The 25,447-nt window shown below is 39.9% G+C and overlaps 1 protein-coding gene across 5 annotated transcripts in view; it reads left to right on the top strand.

Annotated features, from left to right (window-relative positions):
- carm1l (coactivator-associated arginine methyltransferase 1, like) overlaps nucleotides 1-25,447 on the top strand; it is a 37,143-nt gene extending 11,696 nt beyond the window's left edge. Inside the window, exons 4-13 of one of the 5 annotated variants that reach the window (XM_060909685.1) lie at nucleotides 3,213-3,293; nucleotides 3,380-3,490; nucleotides 4,363-4,540; nucleotides 6,527-6,617; nucleotides 16,987-17,068; nucleotides 17,156-17,241; nucleotides 17,316-17,405; nucleotides 17,499-17,636; nucleotides 17,724-17,813; nucleotides 25,240-25,447. In XM_060909685.1, coding sequence (XP_060765668.1) covers nucleotides 3,213-3,293; nucleotides 3,380-3,490; nucleotides 4,363-4,540; nucleotides 6,527-6,617; nucleotides 16,987-17,068; nucleotides 17,156-17,241; nucleotides 17,316-17,405; nucleotides 17,499-17,636; nucleotides 17,724-17,813; nucleotides 25,240-25,249 — 957 coding nt within the window. In that variant the 3' untranslated portion in view covers nucleotides 25,250-25,447. Of the gene's footprint in view, nucleotides 1-3,188; nucleotides 3,294-3,379; nucleotides 3,491-4,362; nucleotides 4,541-6,526; nucleotides 6,618-16,986; nucleotides 17,069-17,155; nucleotides 17,242-17,315; nucleotides 17,406-17,498; nucleotides 17,637-17,723; nucleotides 17,818-25,239 lie in introns of those variants that run through there. The other 4 variants (XM_060909684.1, XM_060909683.1, XM_060909687.1 and 1 more) reach the window with 4 other exon arrangements.

Below are 25,447 nucleotides of genomic sequence, written 5' to 3'. Positions count from 1 at the left end.
ACTGTCACCTGGCGGCAGCGCGCAGTGATAAGAAGGGAGAGAAAATAGTGCCAAGTGATTTCAAGGTCTGACTTTTTATTTGGCAACGGTTTTATGATGCAAATATATCACTCTTTTGAACACATACTGTTTTGAGACGAAAAACGTTTTACTTTTGTGACCCCAACAAACTTGCCGGACTACTTTCGTCTGGACCAAAACTGGACAAGAACTGGACTCACAGGATGCTGTCAGGGGTAAGTCAGTGTGTTTGCACGACACTATTGATGGGGATGCCATACAGATTCATGTCAAAAATCCCGAACTATCCTTTTAAGTGCAAGGCAACGTATCTCATAAACACTTGACCACCGGACAATGAAATTTGATAAATGGGTTTTTATCCAGTGATTATTTTAATTCGTTTTTTTAAATAACGAGGGATTATTTACTAACACATTTTATGGAGAATATTGGAAAAAAAATCCTTCTTTTCCCCTACATACGTAGTGGTCAACATATTTTTGCACTGTATGCTTTTTTACCTGAATGATTTCTTACTCTGCACACTCGCGTAAACATAATAACTGTATAGTTCAATAACAATTATGAGCATCTTTCCTTAGTGTTAGATAATCTAAAACTACCGCGGATCAATATCGATTAGTTCTAATGTGCAATAATATTCGATGTTAACTATATAGTAATGATGTAAAGTGAAAGCGCTGGTTCACTGCTGTCCACCAGGCACCCAGCAGAGTCACACTATAATAACTGTCATGGTGTTTCTGGCGCATGGCATGTGGTGTCAAAGAAAGGAATAAATATGTATCGTAACTGCGATGTGCATCTCATTATTGATTTCACTGTCACAAGACAATGCAGCAATTTACTGATGTGAAATACACGACACTACACAATTCGATGGTTCATGTATTATTATTATTATTATTATTATTATATTCAGATTTAGTTTGTGCCCTTGCAAATATTTTGCTCATACACTCATTGGGAGCTCCGCTTTTAGACAGTGACTAAATATCTATATATTAAGTACTGTATAACGTAATCTCTAATGTTAACTAGTATCATAGTAAGGAATATAATTTGATGGGTATGTTATTGGAAAATGATCAATGACAGGGTGATGGGATGTGAAGCAGCATTACAACAGTATTACCACTCTGAGGGTGATTATTTTACTCCTATACACAGCAATTTGTCAACATTTAAATTATTAAAGAATGACACGTCATACTATTAATCGTTTATATGAATACTTAAAGGGAATGTTTGTGTCAATGAAATTTTTGCTTTTCTCTAATTTAAAATGGACTACATCTCGAATATGACTATAACACACACACACACACACACACACAATATATATATATATATATATATATATATATATATATATATATATATATATGAGACTATAGCATACATACAGTTGTACACATGAAGTTCCATAGCATTTTTCCTTGTGTCCGAGGGGGATATATATTTAACAGTTATTCCACAAAATCGAGCCGTTTATAAGCTGATAGCTGATGAGGTGCATAGCACTGAGTCGGCTCTAAGCCATATATGACAACATTGAGTGGAATGACTGTTTTATTCTATCCACATTCAAGGGATTTTGAGAAACAGGGCATTTTTAATTTTATTATTTGCAAATTCGATAAATTAAAACTTTATACAATACAGCTGACAAAATAATTTTGGCTTAGAATGTAAACAAACCAGCAAATGACAGTAGCAATTTGTGAAAAATGCTATAATAATAATTCTTGAAAAATAAAAAAGATATTCTTACCATTAAATACTTTTATTCCATATATATTTTTTTTTTTTGCATTTTTGGGGGTTTTCTTCTTCTTCTTTAGGGCTTTTTGGCGGTTGGCAAACAAACTTAAAGGTGCATTACTCCCACCCACTGGGCTGGAGTATGGAACAGGAGATATGGGGGGGGAGCTATGTTCTTTGAGCTATTTCTCATCTCATCATCTCTAGCCGCTTTATCCTTCTACAGGGTCGCAGGCAAGCTGGAGCCTATCCCAGCTGACTACGGGCAAGGGGCGGGGTACACCCTGGACAAGTCGCCAGGTCATCACAGGGCTGATACATAGACACCCATTCACACTCACACCTACGGTCAATTTAGAGTCACCAGTTAACCTAACCTGCATGTCTTTGGACTGTGGGGGAAACCGGAGCACCCGGAGGAAACCCACGCGGACACAGGGAGAACATGCAAACTCCACACAGAAAGGCCCTCGCCGGCCACGGGGCTCGAACCCGGACCTTCTTGCTGTGAGGCGACAGCGCTAACCACTACACCACCGTGTTGCCTGAGCTATTTCTATTTCTTTTAAATACTTGATAACAATTTTTGGGGTTTTGTTTTTGAGCAGAGTTTTTATTTCGTCTTTGGTTGGTTCAGCGACACACTCCGCCATTTTGTTTTTCTCTACTCATGGTATATGAGCTGATAGACTAGTAGTAGAGTAGCCAATCAGAGCACACGATTGCCCATATCCAGTGAATGTGGATAGAATAAATAAATAAATTATATATACACACACACAGACACACACACACACATTTTATATATATATATATACACACTACCGTTCAAAAGTTTGGGGCCACTTTGAAATTTCCTTATTTTTGAAAGAAAAGCACTGTTCTTTTCAATAAGGATCACTTTAATCAGAAATCCACTCTATACATTGCTAATGTGGTAAATGACTATTCTAGCTGCAAATGTCTGGTTTTTGGTGCAATATCTCCATAGGTGTATAGAGGCCCATTTCCAGCAACTCTCACTCCAGTGTTCTAATGGTACAATGTGTTTGCTCATTGCCTCAGAAGGCTAATGGATGATTAGAAAACCCTTGTACAATCATGTTAGCACAGCTGAAAACAGTTGAGCTCTTTAGAGAAGCTATAAAACTGACCTTCCTTTGAGCAGATTGAGTTTCTGGAGCATCACATTTGTGGGGTCGATTAAATGCTCAAAATGGCCAGAAAAATGTCTTGACTATATTTTCTATTCATTTTACAACTTATGGTGGGAAATAAAAGTGTGACTTTTCATGGAAAACACAAAATTGTCTGGGTGACCCCAAACTTTTGAACGGTAGTGTATATATAAAATAGGTAGATAAATAGATAGATATAATATTTCTATTTACCTTTTGCAGTTTTATGGCTGTCTTTCGCAGCAGCAGAACATGCTTCAAGATTACCTGAGAACAGCCACATACCAAAAAGCCATCTTACTGAATGACATTGACTTCCGAGATAAAGTTAGTTGGTTCACAAAGCACTTTCGATCATTGTGACATTTTATTAACTGTATAAATTGTATAAATTGCCCTCGCTCTTTCTACAGGTGGTGCTCGATGTTGGCTGTGGAACAGGGATTTTGTCTTTTTTTGCCATCCAGGCTGGAGCTAGGAAAGTGTATGCAGTGGAGGCCAGTTCCGTGGCCAAATATGCAGAAGTACTTCCACTGCGTTCATCACCTCACTGTATTTGTCTCCCAGATTTCACTCTACATTCATCAGAAAAGCTTAGATTCTTCAACTAAACCATCTTCATTATCTTGAAAAAAGTTTCTTGAGATCATGAGTGTTCTTGACAAAACAGATCATGTTCGCACATAATAAATCACTCAGCTCCGTGAAACTAACTTGTCACACAGAGTTCCGTTTGAGGTTAAGGTGATAGATCTGAGGAAAACATCTAACACGGCTCACATGGGCTGGGCTCATGAGGTTGCGTTGCACATGACTTGAAGGCATGACATTCTGAGTACTTAATGGCTTATGGACAGATCTGGCATTTGGCTATGGAGCTGTGTATGTGTGTGTGTGTGTGTGTGTGTGTGTGATGAAGGAGTAGGAAAGAAAAGGAGTGGGAAACGAAAGCATATTTTCATGGATGGGAGGGTGCTTGCTCTACAGTCAGGCGTAGTTGAAACTCAGTTTTTGCTCAGTTTTCATTGGTAACAGTTTTAAAATACAACCAGATGTGCTTGGTGTCATTTCCCTGCGTACTACTAGAAAAGCTGCCAAGGACAGCCTCTAAAATTAAACTTAATTTTCATCTTTGTTTAAAAAGTGCAATAAAGGTACACAATGTTATCTTGGGTTCTTGGGTGATCATTATCAGCATGGCTTACATTTTTGCCCCTGTTGCTGCATGCACCCTAAATGATCTGTGACAGTGTTAGCGTGCGTGTGTGTGTGTGTGTGTGTGTGTAGTTTGACTGAGGGAAAATTTGTTAAAAAAAAAAATACTTGCCGAAACAAAAATTAAAGGCAGGTAATAATGTGGATGACAGTAATTGACTGAGATCTCTCTATGATTCAGGTACTAGTGAGGAGTAATGGATTGGCGGACCGAATCATTGTGCTTGCTGGGAAGATCGAGGAGGTGTCCTGCCCTGAGAAAGTGGACATCATCATCTCGGAACCCATTGGCTACATGCTTCTCAATGAGAGGATGCTGGAGAGTTATTTACACTCCAAAAAATGGTTGAAGCCCAAAGGTTTGTGATGGTGTAGAATAACCGATACCAAAATGAGTAGCTGTTACTGAGTAGCTGTTACTATTTATTTCACAGTACTTTTTGTTTGAACTATTATACACTCACTGAGCACTTTTTACATTCACGCAGTTATCCAATCAGCCAATCATGTGCAGAGGTGGACAGTCACGAAGTACATTTACTTGAGTACTTTACTTAAGTCCACTTTTTGAGTATCTTTACTTTACTTGAGTATTATTATTTTTTGAAACTTATGACTTCACTACATTTGAAAGGCAAATATCGTACTTTTTACTCCACTACATTTCTATCAAGGTCCTCTTTACTCGTTACTATGAAGCAGCTTTGAAAGTGGATTCTTTTGGAGCATCCACGCACTCATGGCTATACCCAGAACCCATGTTTCAGTTTTCTGAAAGGATTAAAGATTTGTTTTGTTTTAAATGTTTGCTTTGTTTGCCAAAAACGAACCACATCACGGCCTACAAAAACTCGCCATCCAACCTGCGGAAGCATATTGAGGTCTGTAAACGGTTTATTCCAAGAGAAAGCTTGCAGTGAAGTTGTCTGTGCTTTTAGAGCTAGCGATAATGTTGTAATAGCTATGCAGTCTGGTTAATCAAATGACTTTCTATGGATTTGCTCGCCAAGTTGCCGTAGCCTTGTCCACAGCTAATGTTAACATGTAGCTAGTTAACTTGGACACCATTAGTTAGCATGTAAAAATGGAGTTACGCTAAAGTGAATAACGTTAACTTATCTGAAGTCCTTTCAGAAATATGTTTTAGCATAATCTTGCCAAATAAACAGAATATAGAAATCTTTCTTTTCTAGTAGCATTAGCTACCCAATATGATTTCGAGTTTGAAAAGAGTTTGCTAGCATGTCAGGTGGAGTTTCACTGACTAGCTAGCTTAACGTTAAACCACCATGATGGCACAGCATGTGTTCATTTTGTGAATACACATTTCTGTCTTTGGTGACAGCATTAGGTTTTGTAAGCGTTGTGGCAATAATACAACAATGCGTTGACAGAAAACATACTTTTAATACTTAAGTATTTTTAAAAGCAAGTACTTTAGTACTTTAACTTAAGTAAAAAATCAACTGTACAACTTTCACTTGTATCGGAGTAACATTTGACCAGTGGGCTCTGTACTTTGACTTAAGTAATGAAGTTGGGTACTTTGTCCATCTCTGATCATATGATAGCAGTGCAACGCATAAAGTCATGCTGATACAGGTCAAGAGCTTTAGCTAATGTTCACATCAAACATCAGAATGGGGTCAAATGTGATCTCAATGACTTTCTGGTGCAACAGAAAAGTCTTTTCCTTATCGTCCGGAGATTGCTAGATCAAATCCCGAAGATGCCACAGATATCCTTGAGCAGGAGCCTGTGGATAGCGTGTTACTTCACTCCCTAATGTTGTATAAGCAGCAGAAAAGATGCCTCGGAAGAAGCACATGATGATCTTGCATGATGGTAGCTGTCGTATGGGAGACCAACCTCGTGGGTGGGAATGGGCTACATCTAATTTAGGGGGAAAAAAGAAAGTCCTAGGTATGGAAAAACAAATAAACATCCAGTGACCTGAAACATTCTGCGGCCTGAAAAGCTTTGTTGCTGAGACAAAAACGGCTAGAGTGTTTTGCGATGACAGGAAGACTACAGTAACTCAAATGAGCAGAAAAGCATCTCAGAAAGTACATGTCAAACACTGAGGCAGATAGGCTCAACAACAGCAGGAGACCACACTGTTTAACACTCCTGTCAACCAAGAACAGGCTTCTGAGACTACACTGGACATGGGCTCATCGAAACCGGATGGTTACTGATTGGGAAAATGTGACCTGTATCTGCATGCTTTTGTGCATTATGCTGCTGTGACATGATTGGCTGACTGGATAATTGCAGGAATGAGCAGTGAATTCTGTGACTGGTTGAATTAAATGTTTCTTTCCTTTCTTTCTTTCTTTGGTAAGGTATGATGTTCCCCACCTTCAGTGATATCCATCTGGCTCCATTTACAGATGAGCAGCTTTATTTAGAGCACCATGCACGCTCCAACTTCTGGTAACTAATCTCACCACTTTCACTAGTCTTCATAGTCTCGAGAGGATAAAATGAGCTGGGAAAATATAAAAAGGGTCAAGACTTACCTGCACAAATTTTCTACAAGCCATACTAATATTCGTTTATATGTCAAACAAGTCAAAGTCCCTCCCGTGCCAGGACCTGGTCTTCCCAAGCAAACTTCCATCCTAGTACTCACCAGGTCCTTAAGGCGCACTGGGTGGCACTGATTTCCTTTTCTATAGCCCTTAGCCTCTCACATATTACATGGCTAGGGTTGCCAAACGTTTGGTAATCACAAGAGTTTTACTCTCTACTCGTCTCTGTATTGCAGCATGCCTCACCAGATGACAGTAGGTACCCTTTTTTAGCTCATCCGGCCATAGGCCAGGCCGGATGAGCTTATGTGATCATGCATCATCGGTCCGTTCTCTGTCCGTCGTCTGTTGTCACTGTCCGTCCACAATTTACAAAAATCTCCACGCCTCCTACAGGATTGATTGGATTTCGATCAAACTCACACACAATGTTCCCCAGGTGGGTGTGCATAAAAGTTGTCAAGATGGTGGTGCCATCTGTCATATTTACGATTTTATGGGCATCTGAAATTTTTGGGTCGCTCGTCACATTAAACATTACTCTTCATAAACTGCTAGGATGTTTTCACTGAAACTCACCCAGAAGACTCTAAAGACATATACCAACAAGAGTTGTTCACCAGGTGGTGCCATCTGCCATGGATGAAGCTACACAGGGGTCATATGCAATTTCACAAAAATCGCTACTCCTCTCACAGGATTGTTCGGATTTCAAACTCACACACAACACCAGTGGCCGGTATGAGCTACAGCCTCATTGAGGCTGTTTTTATGATGGTTTTTGCTATGACTCAACTACGAGTAGAACTCGCGATCTCCCAGTCAAGAGGTGGACACGGTAACCAGTAGGCTAGGTTGCGGTATGCATTTATATGAAGGTGTAAAAAATGGTATTTGTACCAAAATACATTTTTGTTTAATCCTGTGAAAATACTTTGCTTGGAGACATCAGCTAATCGAAATGCACAAATATGCTTTTAATGTATTTTTGCAAATTCCTAGCTGCTAGTAATGATACTGTAGTTTAGAAATACAAAAACCTGCTCTTGGAAACCTTGAAGATGAGCTAGATGAGCTCATACTCATGCTCATACTCATACGTTCCTCTCCTCCATGGATGATGGGTTGAGGAGAAATACCATTATCTTACCAGACCATACCTGACTCCTCCTCACCCTCACTGTCCCTCTTACCATGGCTCCAGCACAGATTCATACTTCCTACTGAATGTTTACAGTCTCCTCCATGGTTTATTTGATGTCTCCCAAAGGCCTGAAGTTGGCCATTACAGAGAAATGGTGGTTGGACCACCACCCACAGCTCATGTTCTGCTTGGATGGTGCAGTGACCCATACCAAGCAGGCTTCCTGCTGCTGTACGCTCCAGCAGAGTCCAATCCTGACTCATAACAAAGAGACAGGCTGTCCACTGCATCTCTATTTCTCTCTGCTCCAATGATGGAGTCAACCAAGCAACAGGCTTCGAGGGTGGTTCTGGGTTATCTGGGACAAATTTTTGCCCAATCACAAATTAGTCTTCCTGTACTGAATATATTTTTGGAACCTGGCTTCTTAAAGCAACTATGTGAAAACAGCAATAAACTAGTTTCATCCTGTTTTTTCAAATTATTTAGTCGATATCAATGACACCCACCATTTTATCTGGTTTGATGGATGACATATTATTATGGATGATATATCAGCACTTCCTTCAGTATGCACATGCTGGTAGCTTGTTTTGAACCGTAATCAGATATTTGGGAAATCTGCCCTAGCAAGCCACTGCCACGATACTGTGGAGAAAAGATTTCTTGCAAGTAAAATGGTTTTGAATAAAGCAAATGTATCTAATATTTAGAATTATATGATTACGATAAAACATATATAAGATTATTGTTCTTATTTTGAGACATTTATACTTATTTCCAGCTTGAAATTAAACTTGTTCTATTGGCTGAAAATTACTTTTGCTTATTTCAAGCATTTTTTGCTGGAGTAAAGAAAATATTTGCCAATAGAACAGAACAATTTCAAGGCGGCATGGTGGTGCAGTGATTGCCTCACAGCAAAGAAGGTTCAGGGTTCCAGCCCGGTGGCTGACGGGGGGCCTTTCTGTGTGGAGTTTGCATGTTCTCTCCGTGTCTGCATGGGTTTCCTCCAGTTTCCCCCACAGTCCAAAGGTATGCAGTTAGGTTAACTGGCTACTCTAAATTGTCCATAGGTGTGAATGGTTGATCCGCAAGACAGGAAATGGGAGGGTTGTGGCAGGAAGGACATCCAGTGTAAAAGTATGCGCCAATTAATATGACATGTAGATCAATAGGGTCCACATGGCAGTGACCCCACACACGAAGTGGAACAAGCTGGAAGAAGTGAGTGAAAACAGGACAATTTCAATCTTAAAACAAGAGAAAATGCCCAAAATAGTTGGATATATCTTATTATTATACCTCCCCGACACTTTTTCAATGGAATAAAAACATGTATTCTATTCCGTTCTATCGGGTTTCATTCATTTGGTTTGATAGGATGCAATATTGTTAGCATATTGCTTAACCCAGTGGAAAATGAGCGTTGAATATGGTTTACGATATCACATGGCTGTCAAGACAACATGACATCAGACGTTAGAGATGTAAAACTTCCGTGCTAGCGAGCAACTATGACAATTTGTAAACAAACATGGCCACCAGGTTTGCTTCGTTAAATATGGAAGATTTTGAAAGAGAAAGACATATTGAACACCCAAAAGGAATGCAGGGCTTGAAATTCGCGGTGGTCCGGTCGCCCGAGGCGACTTAATTTGTCATTTGGCGGGTAATTCCTGTCACTAGCCAGCCCGGCTGGCTAGTTGAAAATAAAAAATATATATGAAGCGAAGATTCAGACTAGGGCTGTGCGATATATTGAATATACTCGATATATCTCTGAAAATTCTGTGTGAGATACATAAAATTATTATATCGTAACTATCGAGTATTTTATGGTCATCTGCCGACTTGTGTTTGTTTCATGTTTGTTGCGTTTGTTTAAAACATTTTCCGGTGGTTTTCTCCCTGTCCCTCAGCCAGTAACGTGAGAGGCTGCCTAAGGGTAAAAAAAAAAAAAATAACGTCACGCACTCGCCAACCAATCCCAGGTGACATCTTGGTGCTGAAAGGAACTTGCGGGAAGATTTTCTAGTTTCGGTTTACAGCGCTGACTCAGTTCGTGCAATCGCTGGTGTTGCATAGGCTACCGTGTAAGCTCTGTCAATTTCAGCGACAAATTAAAAATGGAAGCGGATGAATTGGTTCCTAAAAGAACTAGTAGGGGTCAGTCATCCGGCATTTTTTTGGATATCGCAAGGAGGACGTGGAACAGCAAATGCCAGTTTGTAAAGTGTGCAAAAAAAACCTGTCATCACGAAAGGCAGCAGCACTACAAATATGTTCCATCACCTGAAAACTCACCCGGTACAGTATGAAGAGTCTCTTAAACTCCGAACTACTTGCCCACGAGCTAAAACCCCTCCACAAGCTAAACAAATGACCATAGCGGCCTCGTTCTCCAAAGCCACCCCATATGTTGCAATTTTCAAGATTGTTTTTTCAGTTTGTGCGACATCTTTGTTGAATAAAAATAGTCTTATTTCAACTCAATTGTGATTAATCACGAACATGAAAATTTAAAATGTGTTGTTGAAAACCACCTGTAAAGTTAACCAAGAATGTTATTTAATCTGCAGGGATTGTAGTGAAAACAGTAAAGAGTAAAAGTTAGATTTCATGGGGTCCTTTAGAGGAGATTTCAATATATCGTATATCATGAAATGGAGAAAATGTATCGGGATATTCATTTTTTCCCATATCGCACAGCCCTAATTCAGACACACAGTCAGCTAAAGCCGCCACATATTAAAGGTCCCATGGCATGAAATTTTCACTTTCTGAGGTTTTTTAACGTTAAAATGAGTTCCTCTGACCTTCTTAAGTCACCCCAGTGGCTAGAAATTTCATAATGTGTAAACCAAACTATGCCCAACATTTGAGAATGGCACGTCAAAACGGCGTGTTGAGAAGCTCTTCCCTTGCCGACGTCAGCAAGGGAGATGATCCCCACGCCCCCCCCTCTGGATTCCCACCCACTGTATGGATTGCCCGCCCAGCTCAAAGTTGCCACCAAACATGGATGTTGCGCTGTACATGGATGTGACAACACAGAAAGGAGTCTGTTTTTACTGCCGACGGGAGAGCCCCTGAAGACGCAGTGGCTTAATTTTATTTACACCAATAATATGCCATCGAGTCTACCTAAGACGGTGTATGTTTGTCGGAAGCATTTTCCTGATGAATGTTTCCACAACTTGGGACAGTACAGGGCAGGTTTTGCACATCAACTGTCACTGAAGCCTGGGTCCGTACCAAGCATCCCTGCCGCATCAGCCACAAACACCGAACAAGTAAGTGTATAACTGTTAAGTCGTTTTGCCGTGTTTTAGAATCGGTGCCACGTTAGCCTTGCAATGGCTACATTAGCTGTGCAGCTAACCACTTCCTGCAGTTAGCCAGGTACTCTGCGCTACAAAACCAAAAAGCATGCAGCATGCTCTGTTATAATAGCCAATCAAAACAGTTTTTACAAAGACACCCACATTCTTTTTTTTTAAGTCACTCGTTCATTTTATTTGTTTGTTTGTTCAGTAAAAACCCAAACATTTGTTGAATTTATTTTATTTCCTCGCGTCGCACCTTAATGACGTCAGCGCGCGGTATTTTTCCCTTCGCAGTTTGTTCCTTCTCTCTCGCCATAGTAAGACACCCACATCCGCTTGTTCTGACCCACTGGAGGTAGCGTCACAGTGCTGTTAGCCAATCAGAGGTAACACGTTTACATGTCATGAATATTAATGATAAGACCCGCCCCCACCCTCTACCCTTCCCCGCCTCCTGCTTCTCATTAGCAAAACGACGCACTGGGAAAAGCGCTGAAATGGGGCTTTCTCCCAGGAGGCTATATCTACGTGCCGAGGGTTAATTTCGAGAAAGGCTGCGGATATAACATCCGGAAACCTCCACGAGCCCGTTTAAAGCATCAACAAACCACCATGCCATAGGACCTTTAAGCGTGTGCCGTGTCTGTGTTAATCGCTGTGTTTATCGGCAGGATGGAAAATACCGAAGAATTCCGAATCATATCGTGTACAAGTCAGGCTGTCGGTTTTTTCACTACTGCGCATACATATAATGCATCTCGTTGTAATCACGTTATCAAATTCAATAGATGTGGCCACATTATCGCCCATTTAAACACGTGTTTTTGTTGTTGTTTACGTCTACATCTGCCAGAGCTACGTTGCGATGTGGAATTTTCTGAAAGGTGTACAGAAACCGCCAGAGACGGGGACAAAGCGACCTCGGTCTGAAGAGGAGAAAAAGGCCGCCGATAAAGCGTACGAGAAGGAGAAATGACAAAGGACTTATAAGCAAACGTGGGAGCAGGGTAGGACTTGGCTGCGATATGATTTTTATGGAATAATTAATTTTTTTCAAGTTGATTCCTAGTCAATATGAAGCTGCTAATGCTTTCTCTCTCATAAATGGTTAAATACAGAAAGCATGTTGGACATATTTTGGGTGCTATAGTCATGATAGTAAGTATATTTGTTTTCAATACTCATACACCAAGTTGCCAAGTTTTCCAATATATTATTATTTGTTGATATTATATTATGGTGCTCTGTGTTGTTCTCATTTATGTATTTAACAACAGTATCAAAATACTCAGGTCTTGAAATAAATGCACATTAGTCACGAACAATGGTAACTACTCTCTTTTGCGTTATTTTTGACAGAAGTAAAATTCATACATGAACAAATTTTGGCGAGTTGATTTTCTGTTTGGCTAGTTACTTTGGAAGGTAACTAGTCCGGCTGGCTGGTGAAAAAATATATGAATTTCGAGCCCTGGAATGTATAATAATAATATCCATCCATCCATTATCTGTAGCCGCTTATCCTGTTCTACAGGGTCGCAGGCAAGCTGGAGCCTATCCCAGCTGACTACGGGCGAAAGGCGGGGTACACCCTGGACAAGTCGCCAGGTCATCACAGGGCTGACACAGAGAGACAAACAACCATTCACACTCACGTTCACACCTACGGTCAATTTAGAGTCACCAGTTAACCGAACCTGCATGTCTTTGGACTGTGGGGGAAACCGGAGCACCCAGAGGAAACCCACGCGGACACGGGGAGAACATGCAAACTCCACACAGAAAGGCCCTCGCCGGCTGCTGGGCTCGAACCCAGAACCTTCTTGCTGTGAGGAGACAGTGCTAACCACTACACCACCGTGCCACCCAATAATAATAATAATCTCATCTCGTTATCTCTAGCCGCTTTATCCTGTTCTATAGGGTCGCAGGCAAGCTGGAGCCTATCCCAGCTGACTACGGGCGAAAGGCGGGGTACACCCTGGACAAGTCGCCAGGTCATCACAGGGCTGACACATAGACACAGACAACCATTCACACTCACATTCACACCTACGGTCAATTTAGAGTCACCAGTTAACCTAACCTGCATGTCTTTGGACTGTGGGGGAAACTGGAGCACCCGGAGGAAACCCGCGCAGACACGGGGAGAACATGCAAACTCCACACAGAAAGGCCCTCGCCAGCCACGGGGCTCGAACCCGGACCTTCTTGCTGTGAGGCGACAGCGCTAACCACTACACGACCGTGCCGCCCGTAATAATAATAATAATAATAATAATAATAATAATAATAATAATAACAACTCGTCTTCGACTCGTTCAAAATTATGCTAGCTGAATGGACTATATCTGATATACCACTCAACGTCAGCCAATATGATTTAATTATAATCTCATAATTAGGCAAATATTGCATAAAGTTGACTATGTTTAAGGTAGACTTGAGTATTAAGGTATTATACCTTACTAATATAAAAAAGTTTATTTTTTATGATAAAATATATATATACAGTGGCATGCAAAAGTTTGGGCACCCTTGCTGAAAATATCTGTTACTGTGAATAGGTAAGTGAGCAGAAGATGAACTGATCACCAAAAGGCATAAAGATAAAGACGACACATTTCTTTTCAGCGTCTTCTGTGAGATTTGTGTATTATTTTTGTATTATACAATTGGAGAGTGAAAAAAGAAAAGGAACACCATGTGAAAGTTTGGGCACCCCAATACATTTGAGTTCTCAGGTAACTTTTACCAAGGTTCCAGACCTTAATTAGCTTATTGAGCTGTGGCTTGTTCAAATTCTTCATTAGGAAAGGTCAGATGATGCAGATTTCAAAGCTGTATAAATTCTCTGACTCCTCAAACTTGTCCCTAAAATCAACAGCCATGGGCTCCTCTAAGCAACTCCCTCGCATTCTGAATAATAAAATAATTGATGCTCACAAAGCAGGAGAAGGCTACAAGAACATAGCAAAGTGTTTTCAGGTAGCTGTTTCCTCAGATTGTAATGTTCTTAAGAAATGGCAGTTAACAGAAACGGTGGAGATCAAGGTGAGGTCTGGAAGATGAAGAAAACTTTCTGAAAGAACTGCTGGTTGGATTGCTAGAAAGGCAAATAAAAACCCCTGTTTGACTGCCAAAGACCTTCAGAAGGATTTAGCAGACCCTGGAGTGGTGGTGCACTGTTCTACTATGCAGCGACACCTGAACAAATATAACTTCATGGGAGAGTCATCAGAAGAAAACCGTTCCTGCGTCCTAGCCACAAAATTCAGCGTCTGAAGTTTGCAAATGAACATCTAAATAAGCCTGATGCATTTTGGAAACAAGTCCAGTGGACTGATGAAATCAAAATAGAACTTGTTGGCCACGATGTGCAAAGGTATGTTTGGAGAAAAAAGGGTGCCAAATTCCAGGAAAAGAACACCTCTCCAACTCTGAAGCATGGGTGTGGATCGATCATGCTTTGGGGTTGTGTTGCAGCCAGTGGCACAGGGCACATTTCATTGGTCGAGGGAAGCATGGATTCGAATAAATACCAGCAAACTCTGGAAGCAAAAATCACACCATCTGTAAAAACGTTGAAGTTAAAGAGAGGACGGGTCCTACAATAAGACGATGATCCAAAACACACCTCAAAATCTACAATGGAATACCTCAAGAGGTACGAGCTGAAGGTTTTGCCCTGGCCCTCACAGTCCCCTGACCTAAACATCATTGAAAATCTGTGGATAGATCTCAAAAGAGCAGTGCATGCAAGACAGCCCAGGAAACTTGTAGAACTGGAAGCCTTTTGCAAGGACGAATGCACGAAAATCCCCCAGGTAAGAACTGAAAGATTATTAGCTGGCTACAAAAAGTGTTTACAAGCTGTGATACTTGCCAAAGAGGGTGTTGCTAAGTACTGACCATGTGAGGTGCCCAAACTTTTGCTTCAGGTCCTTTTCATTTTTTGGTATTTTACGCCTGTAAATGATGGAAATAAAAATGTAATCTTGTGGAAAATATTAAAGAAATGTCTCTTCTTTACCTTTATGCCTTTTGGTGATCAGGTCATCTTCTACTCACTTAACTATTCACAGTAACAGACATTTTCAGCAAGGGTGCCCAAACTTTTGCATGCCACTGTGTGTATATATATATATATATATATATATATATATATATATATATATATATATATATATATATATATGCTGTGGAATGTTAGTGTTAACATGAAAGCTCAGATTCATAACTCTATTTATTTGTCTATCTTTCTATTACATCTGTGTATCATCATATTTTATTCTCATAACCAACCACATGGTCCTGGTGTTGCTTTCTCTTTTAGTTTTCATGTCTCTTTTTTTTTTTTTTTACTCTGAAAAACTGTCATATTTTAACAGAGACTGTAACTGAGACTGTTGTCCAATTTCTGCGAATTGGCTTCATGAAGATGTAATAAAGACAAGAAGTGATATTATGTCAACACTCACTCTGACAAGTTTCATAAATATGACTGAGTCTGTTTCTCATCAAAGGTTTCCTTTGCTCCACTGATTCTTTGGCTTTCTATGAACGTGACCGTGTCTGAATGTGGAACAAGGGGTGAAAGACAAATCATCAGATCATATTATTATTCTTTCCATTACTTTCAGGTTTGGGGTTTTGAGCTGCTTTAACCAAGTTGTATGTCTTTCAGCTCTGCTATTTCCTGTCTATTTCCAGTTTCACGATGAACAGTGTTTGCCTTTGGGCTACAGAGATCCTATATTTTAATTTTGGTTATTTTGAGAATATAATTTTGGGATGCTTAGAAACTATCAGGCTGTCTGTCTGTTTTGATGAGCTATACCTTGTGACTGCAGTTTCTCTCTGCAGTTTTCTCTTTTTCTCCAATGCCATATGATTTGAGACTGTTCCCTCTTAGTGTAATAACGTACAGTATTTTATAAATTGGTATCAAGTCAATTTTATTTCTGGAGCACATTTAACAAGCAACAGGAGTTGCCCCAAAGCGTTGTACATTAAAATGATAATAAAAGAACATAAAATAGTTCAGAGAAAATAGAATATAAAATAAGATAGAAAGATACCAATGAGATAAAATAGTAGAAAGTAACATAGCCACAGTATAGAAAGGAACTAATATTTTTATATTATCATCTCATTCTCATTATCTCTAGCCGCTTTATCCTTCTACAGGGTCGCAGGCAAGCTGGAGCCTATCCCAGCTGACTACGGGCGAAAGGCGGGGTACACCCTGGACAAGTCACCAGGTCATCACAGGGCTGACACATAGACACAGACAACCATTCACACTCACATTCACACCTACGGTCAATTTAGAGTCACCAGTTAACCTAACCTGCATGTCTTTGGACTGTGGGGGAAACCGGAGCACCCGGAGGAAACCCACGCGGACACGGGGAGAACATGCAAACTCCGCACAGAAAGGCCCTCGCCGGCCACGGGGCTCGAACCCAGGACCTTCTTGCTGTGAGGCGACAGCGCTAACCACTACACCACTGTGCCGCCCCTATATTATATTATATTATATTATATTATATTATATTATATTATATTATATTATTGAGCAAAAGATTTTGGGACCCATTCACTTGGATTTCAGATCTTAGCTTCGTGTCTCTGTTTGCTTTATGTGGCTCACATAGTGTTGATCAGTCTTCATTTTCATACCTCAGTTGAACTAAGATACAGTATGTAGCTGTATTTTTTCCATTTAAACTCGCCTCTCTACAGACGTGATGTATTCTTTATGATCATAACCACTGAAATAAATGTTTCTGCAGGCTCCAGACCTCTTTCTACGGGGTAAACCTGAGTGGACTCCATCCTGCAGCCATGGATGAGTTCTTCAGACAGCCGATTGTGGTTTGTCTCTACATTCCACATACTTAGTTCACTTTTTTTTTGTTTATTGTGTCTATAAAAATGATTTTGCTGTTCTGTCTTTTCCAGGATACGTTTGATACCCAGATTCTGATGGCCAGGTCTGTAAAACACAGCATTAACTTTATGGAAGCAAAAGAAGAAGACTTGCACAGGTATAGAATTATAGAATAAGTGCTCAAGCGTATTTAGAAATAAAATGTTAACGCATGGTTCTTTGGTTCTACAGGATGGAAATTCCCTTTGTCTTCAAACTCATGCAGTCAGGACTAGTTCATGGACTTGCGTTCTGGTTTGATGTGGCGTTTGTAGGATCAAGGTGAGAATTAAGACACTGAACTGATGTGAACTGATCTTGCCCTCAGGTTTACAGTCTAATCTAACAAACTGGTCATTATGATGTTTTCCAAAGGACAACAGTGTGGCTGTCCACTGCGCCACATGAGCCACTGTCCCACTGGTACCAGGTCCGATGTCTCCTACAGACTCCTCTGTTTGCCAAAATAGGCCAGACACTCTCTGGACAGGTTCTACTGATTGCTAACAAGAGGTATATACGGTACTAAAGCTACCCTAGTTTCGTCACCAGCTGTGATAGTTTTCTCTGATTGTTCATACCATCTTTCCTATTTGACAGGCAGAGCTATGACATTCATATCACAGCTGTAATTGATGAGTCTGGCTTTAAATCTGGCAACACATTGGACCTTAAAAACCCCTTCTTCCGGTAGGCATCACACAAACTCTTCATTAGCAGCTATCGCTAGCATGATGAGATCCATTTGGCTCAAAATTACTCATTTCCAATTTGTACGAAAAGCAGATCAAAATCATTTACGGGATTGTTTTCATTATATGTGAGTAACATGATGAAACAGAAGCAGAACTGGTAAATTAGGAAAGCCTTGTCACATGACCTCCGTTTTTTTTTTTAAATTTCCACACATCATCAGAAATATCCCCAAGCATAGTTTTCTGTCCATAAATATTGTTAGGACTGTATTGGTAATGATAGACATCAAATATTAGACATATTAGATATTTTGAAAATCATTTTATGTTAGTCTTGCTATGAAATTGAAGGATGATCTAAGTCAATGGTATATACGTACATTGCCAAATTGTTCATAGACCTTGAGAGGTAAAATAAATTTTAAAAGTAAAGGAAATGAGAAGAAAATTTCATTTTAAAAGCAACTGTTGTGGTCTTCTTCTTCTTCTCTTCTTAAATAAACACATTTTCAGACTTTTGGGAAATAATGACTTAAAGGTGAAAAATAGTTCAAGCAAAATAGTTACAGACTGTATTAATGGTACATTTATATATTTGTTAACATTAACATTTAAATATTTGCAAGGGCACAAAACCAACCTGAATAGAATAATAGTATTATAGCATATGAACCATTGAATTGTGTCATGTTGTGTATTTCACGCCAATAAATCACTGCATTGTCTTGCGACAGTGAAACCAATAATGAGATGCGCATCGCAATTACGAATACATATTTATTCCTTTCTTTGACACCGCATGCCATGCGCCAGAAACAACACCATGACAGTTATTATAGTGTGACTCTGCTGGGTGCCTGGTGGACAGCAGTGAACCAGCGCTTTCACTTTACAGCATTACTATACACTACCGTTCAAAAGTTTGGGGTCACTTTGAAATTTCCTTATTTTTGAAAGAAAAGCACTGTTCTTTTCAATGAAGATCACTTTAAACTAATCAGAAATCCACTCTATACATTGCTAATGTGGTAAATGACTATTCTAGCTGCAAATGTCTGGTTTTTGGTGCAATATCTCCATAGGTGTATAGAGGCCCATTTCCAGCAACTCTCACTCCAGTGTTCTAATGGTACAATGTGTTTGCTCATTGCCTCAGAAGGCTAATGGATGATTAGAAAACCCTTGTACAATCATGTTAGCACAGCTGAAAACAGTTGAGCTCTTTAGAGAAGCTATAAAACTGACCTTCCTTTGAGCAGATTGAGTTTCTGGAGCATCACATTTGTGGGGTCGATTAAATGCTCAAAATGGCCAGAAAAATGTCTTGACTATATTTTCTATTCATTTTACAACTTATGGTGGTAAATAAAAGTGTGACTTTTCATGGAAAACACAAAATTGTCTGGGTGACCCCAAACTTTTGAACGGTAGTGTAGTTAACATCGAATATTATTGCACATAAGAAATAATCTATATCAATCCGCGGTAATTTTAGATTATCTAACACTAAGGAAAGATATTTAATTGCTATTGAATTATACAGTTATTATGTTTATACGAGTGTGCAGAGTAAGAAATCGTTCAGGTATAAAAGTATACAATGCAAAAATATATTGCCCGCTGTGAAAAAAAAACAGTATTTTTCTTCATCAATATTTTCCGTAAAACGTGTTAGTAAATATTCTCATGTGTTTTTTTTTTTATAAAGGCAAATTAAAAATAAGTGCCGGATAAAAACCCCATCTATCTTATGGAAATAAAGATACAAATTTCGTTATCCGGTGGTCAAGTGTTTATGAGATACGTTGCCGTGCACTTACGATCGGGTTCTCTGTGGTGGTTCATGTATGTCGCTTGTATATACGGACATCGTACAGTCGCAAAAGCCATAAAAAAATCAGGGCAATGCATTACCATGTTCTCTTAAGTACGGAGCTCCACTATAACTTCTAAATCTAACTTGTTTTCTGAATTTGAAAGGTAGTTTAGAAAGCAAGTTTAGAAAATCCTAGCACAGACAGAAAATATACTTTTTAAAAGAACAATCTAAAATGTCCTGCTTGTATAGAGGAACGCTGCCTCGCTGATATCTTTCCTGTTATCTCGTGGTGGTGTCTTGAGTTTAGTCTTGAGAAGCCTCATATGGATTTTTTTCTTCTGATTAACACAACAGTGTTTTTCTTTCATTAGGGATATTAGTAGCTGAAGGCTAATGTATTACACACACACACACACACACACACACATGTAAAATTAATCTATTTCTTAGTACAATGCAACGGCACACAATCCTGTTCATTACATACGTGTGTATGTGTCTACCTGTTTAGGATGCCAGGGTGGCTGCAGATGTAAAGAGCCCACAGCAGTAAAGAACATTAAATGAGGATTGGCAGAGTAGTCAGTGCCACAGTGGCTGGAAAAGCGGCATCCGTGGAGTAGGCTGGGTAAAGTAAAGTCATATGAAGCTGCAGTGGTAGTTACGAAAAACTATATTAATTTATATGGCTATAATAATTTATATAGCTTTTTATAATAATAAAAAAATAATAATAAAGAACATAGGTATATTATACATAGTCAATATTTCTTTGACATTTTCTACTATATGTATACAGTACCAGTAAAGACTTTGGACACACCTTCTAATTCAATGTTTTTTCTTTATTTTTATTCATTAAACGTCACTTCGTGTCTTAAAGTAATGATGGATGTTGTTTCTCTTTACTTAGTCGAGCGCTTCTTGACATAATTAACAGGTATTCTACGGTATGAAATCGAGTCGTACATGAGCTGATAGCTGACGAGGCGCGTAGCTCCGAGTAGGCCATAGACGTCGCCAGACCCATGTTAGGGTAGCTCCAGCTACCCTATCTTATGGCAAAGCCACCCTATATTTTTTGCCCTTTTTTAAATTATTTATATATATTTTTTTTTCCCAAAAAAAACAAAGGCAGTAAAGCACTGAGCATGAGCCATCAAGAACGCAAGTTAATCCGAACAACAGTTTCTGCTTGCTTATTTATTGTTTAATGCAATATTATTAATATCGTTATGATTCCTCCTCATTGGCTCTGTGTCAAGCGTCACGTCGAGTGGTAGGCTAGTAGGACTTAAAAAACTACGCGGGCATTCTGCAGCAGGCGCGATGCGGGCTTCGTTTGCGCAGGAATGCATGACACCTACCATTGTTTTTTTTCACATTTTTGTAGTTTAGCTGGTGAAGTTGCTTCAGCAAGCAATTAAATGATGAAAGCAATTTTAAAATAGAATAGAAATGGTGGGAAGTGTGTCCCCAAGGTGTGATGCTCTTGAAATAATGAATTGATTGACAGCCTTACTAGGTGCTCTGAAAAATGTTCGGCGCGCGCTGCGCGCGCACAATACCTTTTCTCCTCTGGGTGCTAAGCTACCCCTGTCTCTCAAACCTAGTGACGTCCCTGGAGTAGGCGATAAGCCATGTACGACGAGATTGAGTGGAATAACTATTATATTCTATCCACAGTCACTGGATTTTGAGAAACAGAGCGTTTTTATTTTTATTTTTTTGCAAAGACGATAAATAAAAGCTTTATACAAAACGTCCGACAAAATCATTTCCGCTCAGAATGTAAACAAACCGGCAAAATGACAGGACCAATTTGTGAAAAATGCGATAATAGTAATTCTTGAAAAATAAAAAAAGATACGTTCTGACCATCAAATACTTTTATTCCCTTTTTTTGTTGCTTTTTTTGTATTTTTGGGGGTTCGAGGAGAGTTTTTATTCCGTACTCGGTTGGTTCAGCGACATGTGCCATCAATTAATTTTTCTCTACTCATGGTATATAAGCTGATATCCTAGTAGTAGAGTAGCCAATCAGAGCGCACGATTGCTCCTATCCAGTGAATGTGGATAGAATAATATGGATTACTACAGTTATGGTGTTGAATAGGGCTATTTAGTATATTTTTATTATTTACTACTTACTGTTTGATCTCAAACACATTAAGAAGTCAAGAAATTGCACTAATTAACTTTTGACGAGGCAAAAGTTAATTTGTGCAACTAATTAACTTTTGTTAATTGAAAAGCGTTTCAGGTGACTACCTCATGAAGCTGGTTAAAGCTCATAGGCAACGGTTTTAATTTTATGCACATTTGAAACTTTATATGTTAAAAAACCCTCTGTAATTTTCTTCTGGTCCCAAGAAGTATTGTTAATAAGTAATAATTAAAATAAGTTAGCACGGATCACGGCAAATTTCTGTTCGGCTATTTTCGTGACCACTCGGTGCGTGACGTCATTTAAGCCAAACAAACCGCTTGAGTTGAGTCCACTTCCGTTTCCTTACATTGCCGTTCGGCTTGAGTGCAGACGTGCATTCAGGAATTTCCAAAGAAAAACCATGCCTTATTGTTGTGCAGTGAACTGTAACAACGAGACCGGTTCAGGAGGAAGTTTTTTACCTTTTTCCGAGAGAGGAGAAGAGGCAGAGAGAGTGGATTGGCTTTTTCCGAAAAAGGAGAAGAGGTGGAGTGAGAGGGTTGGCTTTTTCCGAAAAAGGAGACGAGGTGGAGCGAGTGGATTGGCTTTTTCTGAAAGAGGAGAAGAGGCGGAGCGAGTGGTTTGGCTTTTTCCGGAAGAGGAGACGAGGCAGAGAGAGTGGATTGTGTGCGTGAAGCCAGAGGGTTGTTTTTTTCTGGAAGAGGTGGAGAGAGTGGGTTGTGCATGTGAAATAAAATCAAGCAGTCAAAGAAGAAACAGAGCAGCAACGCTCAAGCAAAAAGGAGAAGATTGGAGGTAAACATTTTTACTTTTGCTTGCAATTGACAAGTCAAGAATCCTGAGGGATCCTGTACAATCATTGTAGAAATGAGACAAAAGGGATATTTCCTCGCTTAGAGTCGGCTATAAATAGTATAATGCCACGGATGGCAGGCTAATGTGGCCTACCGGCGAACTGTCAAGTAATTGTTACTTATATCCACTAGGGAGGGCGGTTTAATTATTCTTCAAAAGGGCTCTGATTTAGTATTATGACGAAAGTAGGAATTTTTCATAACTACCAGGATAAATCATTTGGGCGCGAGTCTTGTTGAGGTCCGGGGTCACCACGATCAGAGTCGGCCGAGTCGCTGTCCGATTCCGAGGCTGCATGGTCAAACCAGTAAGCCACATTCACTGATTGCTTCGCAATGGCTATAGGTTCATACATATATGGTTTCACCTCTCGATATTCAATTTGGAGAATTCCTACTTCAAAATCACTATCGCTTTCAGACATTTTACCCAACCTCTCACGACCAAAGTCCGTACACGTGTGCTCGGTTCGCAAGTAAACACAGAACTGCTCCCAGTCTGTTTGGCTTAAATGACGTCACGACGACGGTCCCCTGGCGGTGAAAGTGGCGTAAGTGAGATGTAAACAAACCTTCGGAAATTGGGCAAAACAGTATATTTTAATCGTTTTATTCAATTTTAGGGTGCAAATTAGACACCAGGAAGATTGAATTTGCTTTTTGGGTCGTTCTTCTAGGCAATAAAGTTGATATTCTGCGTTTCAACTCTGACCATTGCCTATGACCTTTAAGATAATGCCAATAGTGTGCAAAGCATCATCAAGGTCAACGCTGGGTACTTTGAAGAATCTAAAATATTAAACATTTTTTTGCTTACCACATAAATCCATATATGTTCCTTAAGTTATTTCATGGGGCGGCACAGTGGTGTAGTGGTTACCGCTGTCGCCTCACAGCAAGAAGGTCTGGGTTCGAGCCCCGTGGCCAGCGAGGGCCTTTCTGTGTGGAGTTTGCATGTTCTCCCCATGTCCGCGTGGGTTTCCTCCGGGTGCTCCGGTTTCCCCCACAGTCCAAAGACATGCAGGTTAGGTTAACTGGTGACTCTAAATTGACCGTAGGTGTGAATGTGAGTGTGAATGGTTGTCTGTGTCTATGTGTCAGCCCTGTGATGACCTGGCAACTTGTCCAGGGTGTACCCCGCCTTTCGCCCGTAGTCAGCTGGGATAAGCTCCAGCTTGCCTGTGACCCTGTAGAACAGGATAAAGCGGCTACAGATGATGAGATGAGATGAAAATAAAATAAGGGCGGCACGGTGGTGTAGTGGTTAGCGCTGTTGCCTCACCGCAAGAAGGTCTGGGTTCGAGCCCCGGGGCCGGCGAGGGCCTTTCTGTGTGGAGTTTGCATGTTCTCCCCGTGTCCACGTGGGTTTCCTCCGGGTGCTCCGGTTTCCCCCACAGTCCAAAGACATGCAGGTTAGGTTAACTGGTGACTCTAAATTGACCGTAGGTGTGAATGTGAGTGTGAATGGTTGTCTGTGTCTATGTGTCAGCCCTGTGATGACCTGGCGACTTGTCCAGGGTGTACCCCGCCTTTCACCCGTAGTCAGCTGGGATAGGCTCCAGCTTGCCTGCGACCCTGTAGAAGGATAAAGCGGCTAGAGATAATGAGATGAAGTTATTTCATAGTTTTGATGTCTTGAGTATTGTTCTACAATGTAGAAAATACAAAACACAGAAAAACCTATGAATCAGTAGGGGTAGACAAACTTGACTGGTACTGTAGTTGTAAAAAAAAAAAAAATGCAGACTTTCCTGAACTGAATATATTTCAGTTATTGTATAGTGTTGCATCATTAAAGTGTGTAAAGTCTATTTTACCTACCAAAGTTAAAAAAAACGAGAAAGTCACATTAACACCAGCGCCACTGAAACTCCTTTCCAGTTCCACTGAAAGACACCCCACCGACTGTAGCTCTACATTCATAACAAATCTACTTCATGAAGAACATTAGTCAAATTGTAAAAAGTTATAGGTTTACTATAATTAGAAATGAGTTCTCACTTTGATGATCAGCATCATCCATGTTAGCTTCTGTCGCATCAACTGAAGTAAAATAAACCTGAGCCTTGATGTTGTCTCTTTACTCAAATTTCCAGAATTCAGACACAGTAATATATGATGGGTTTTCACAGGTGGCCACTCATACATGCTTGACATTATAAAGAGTTTATTTATCCAAGCTACAGAATAACATTCAAAAGTAATTACAGGAACAATAAAATGACAAAAGTGCAGCAGAAAAGGTAGCATACGCTACATAGTCTATTCTCTCATACAGGAAACTGAACCTATACACCTCATTTATGCATATTTTGAATTGAAGCTTAGCTAAATATCTCCGATTATAGACATAATTTGCTCCTCAATGATTATTTATTTTGGCAGATTATTTTAAAAGAAAAAAACAAGTTTTAAAGAGAATCCACTCAACAGTGTGAGGAGCTGAGAGTTGAGGGTCATGCTTAAAGACTTGAAGTAATCGTGTTCAGAACCATTTACTATAGCTAGTGCAGTGATGGTCTGGGATCTTGTGAAAAGGTTTTCCCCATGTCTCTCTCTTTCTCTTTCTCTCTCTCAGGTATGCTTGAATCGTCATTTGTTGCTGGGATTTTCAATCTGCTCTGAAATCCTTACTCAGTTCCCTAGAAATAGCCCCTGCAAGCTCAGATAATCAGTTACAATGCACGTTTTACTACACTTAAGAGTGTGTTGTGAAGTCTGTATCCTGCAAAATTGTTTTTGTGCAACTTGAGTACAAATAAAATACAATTATTTGTCATACAGAA

The sequence above is a fragment of the Neoarius graeffei genome, chromosome 25 (genome assembly GCF_027579695.1).
Source record: "Neoarius graeffei isolate fNeoGra1 chromosome 25, fNeoGra1.pri, whole genome shotgun sequence".
Lineage (NCBI taxonomy): Eukaryota > Metazoa > Chordata > Actinopteri > Siluriformes > Ariidae > Neoarius > Neoarius graeffei.
Note: the sequence above shows the minus strand (reverse complement) of the source record. Positions and strands in the feature narration are given on the sequence as shown.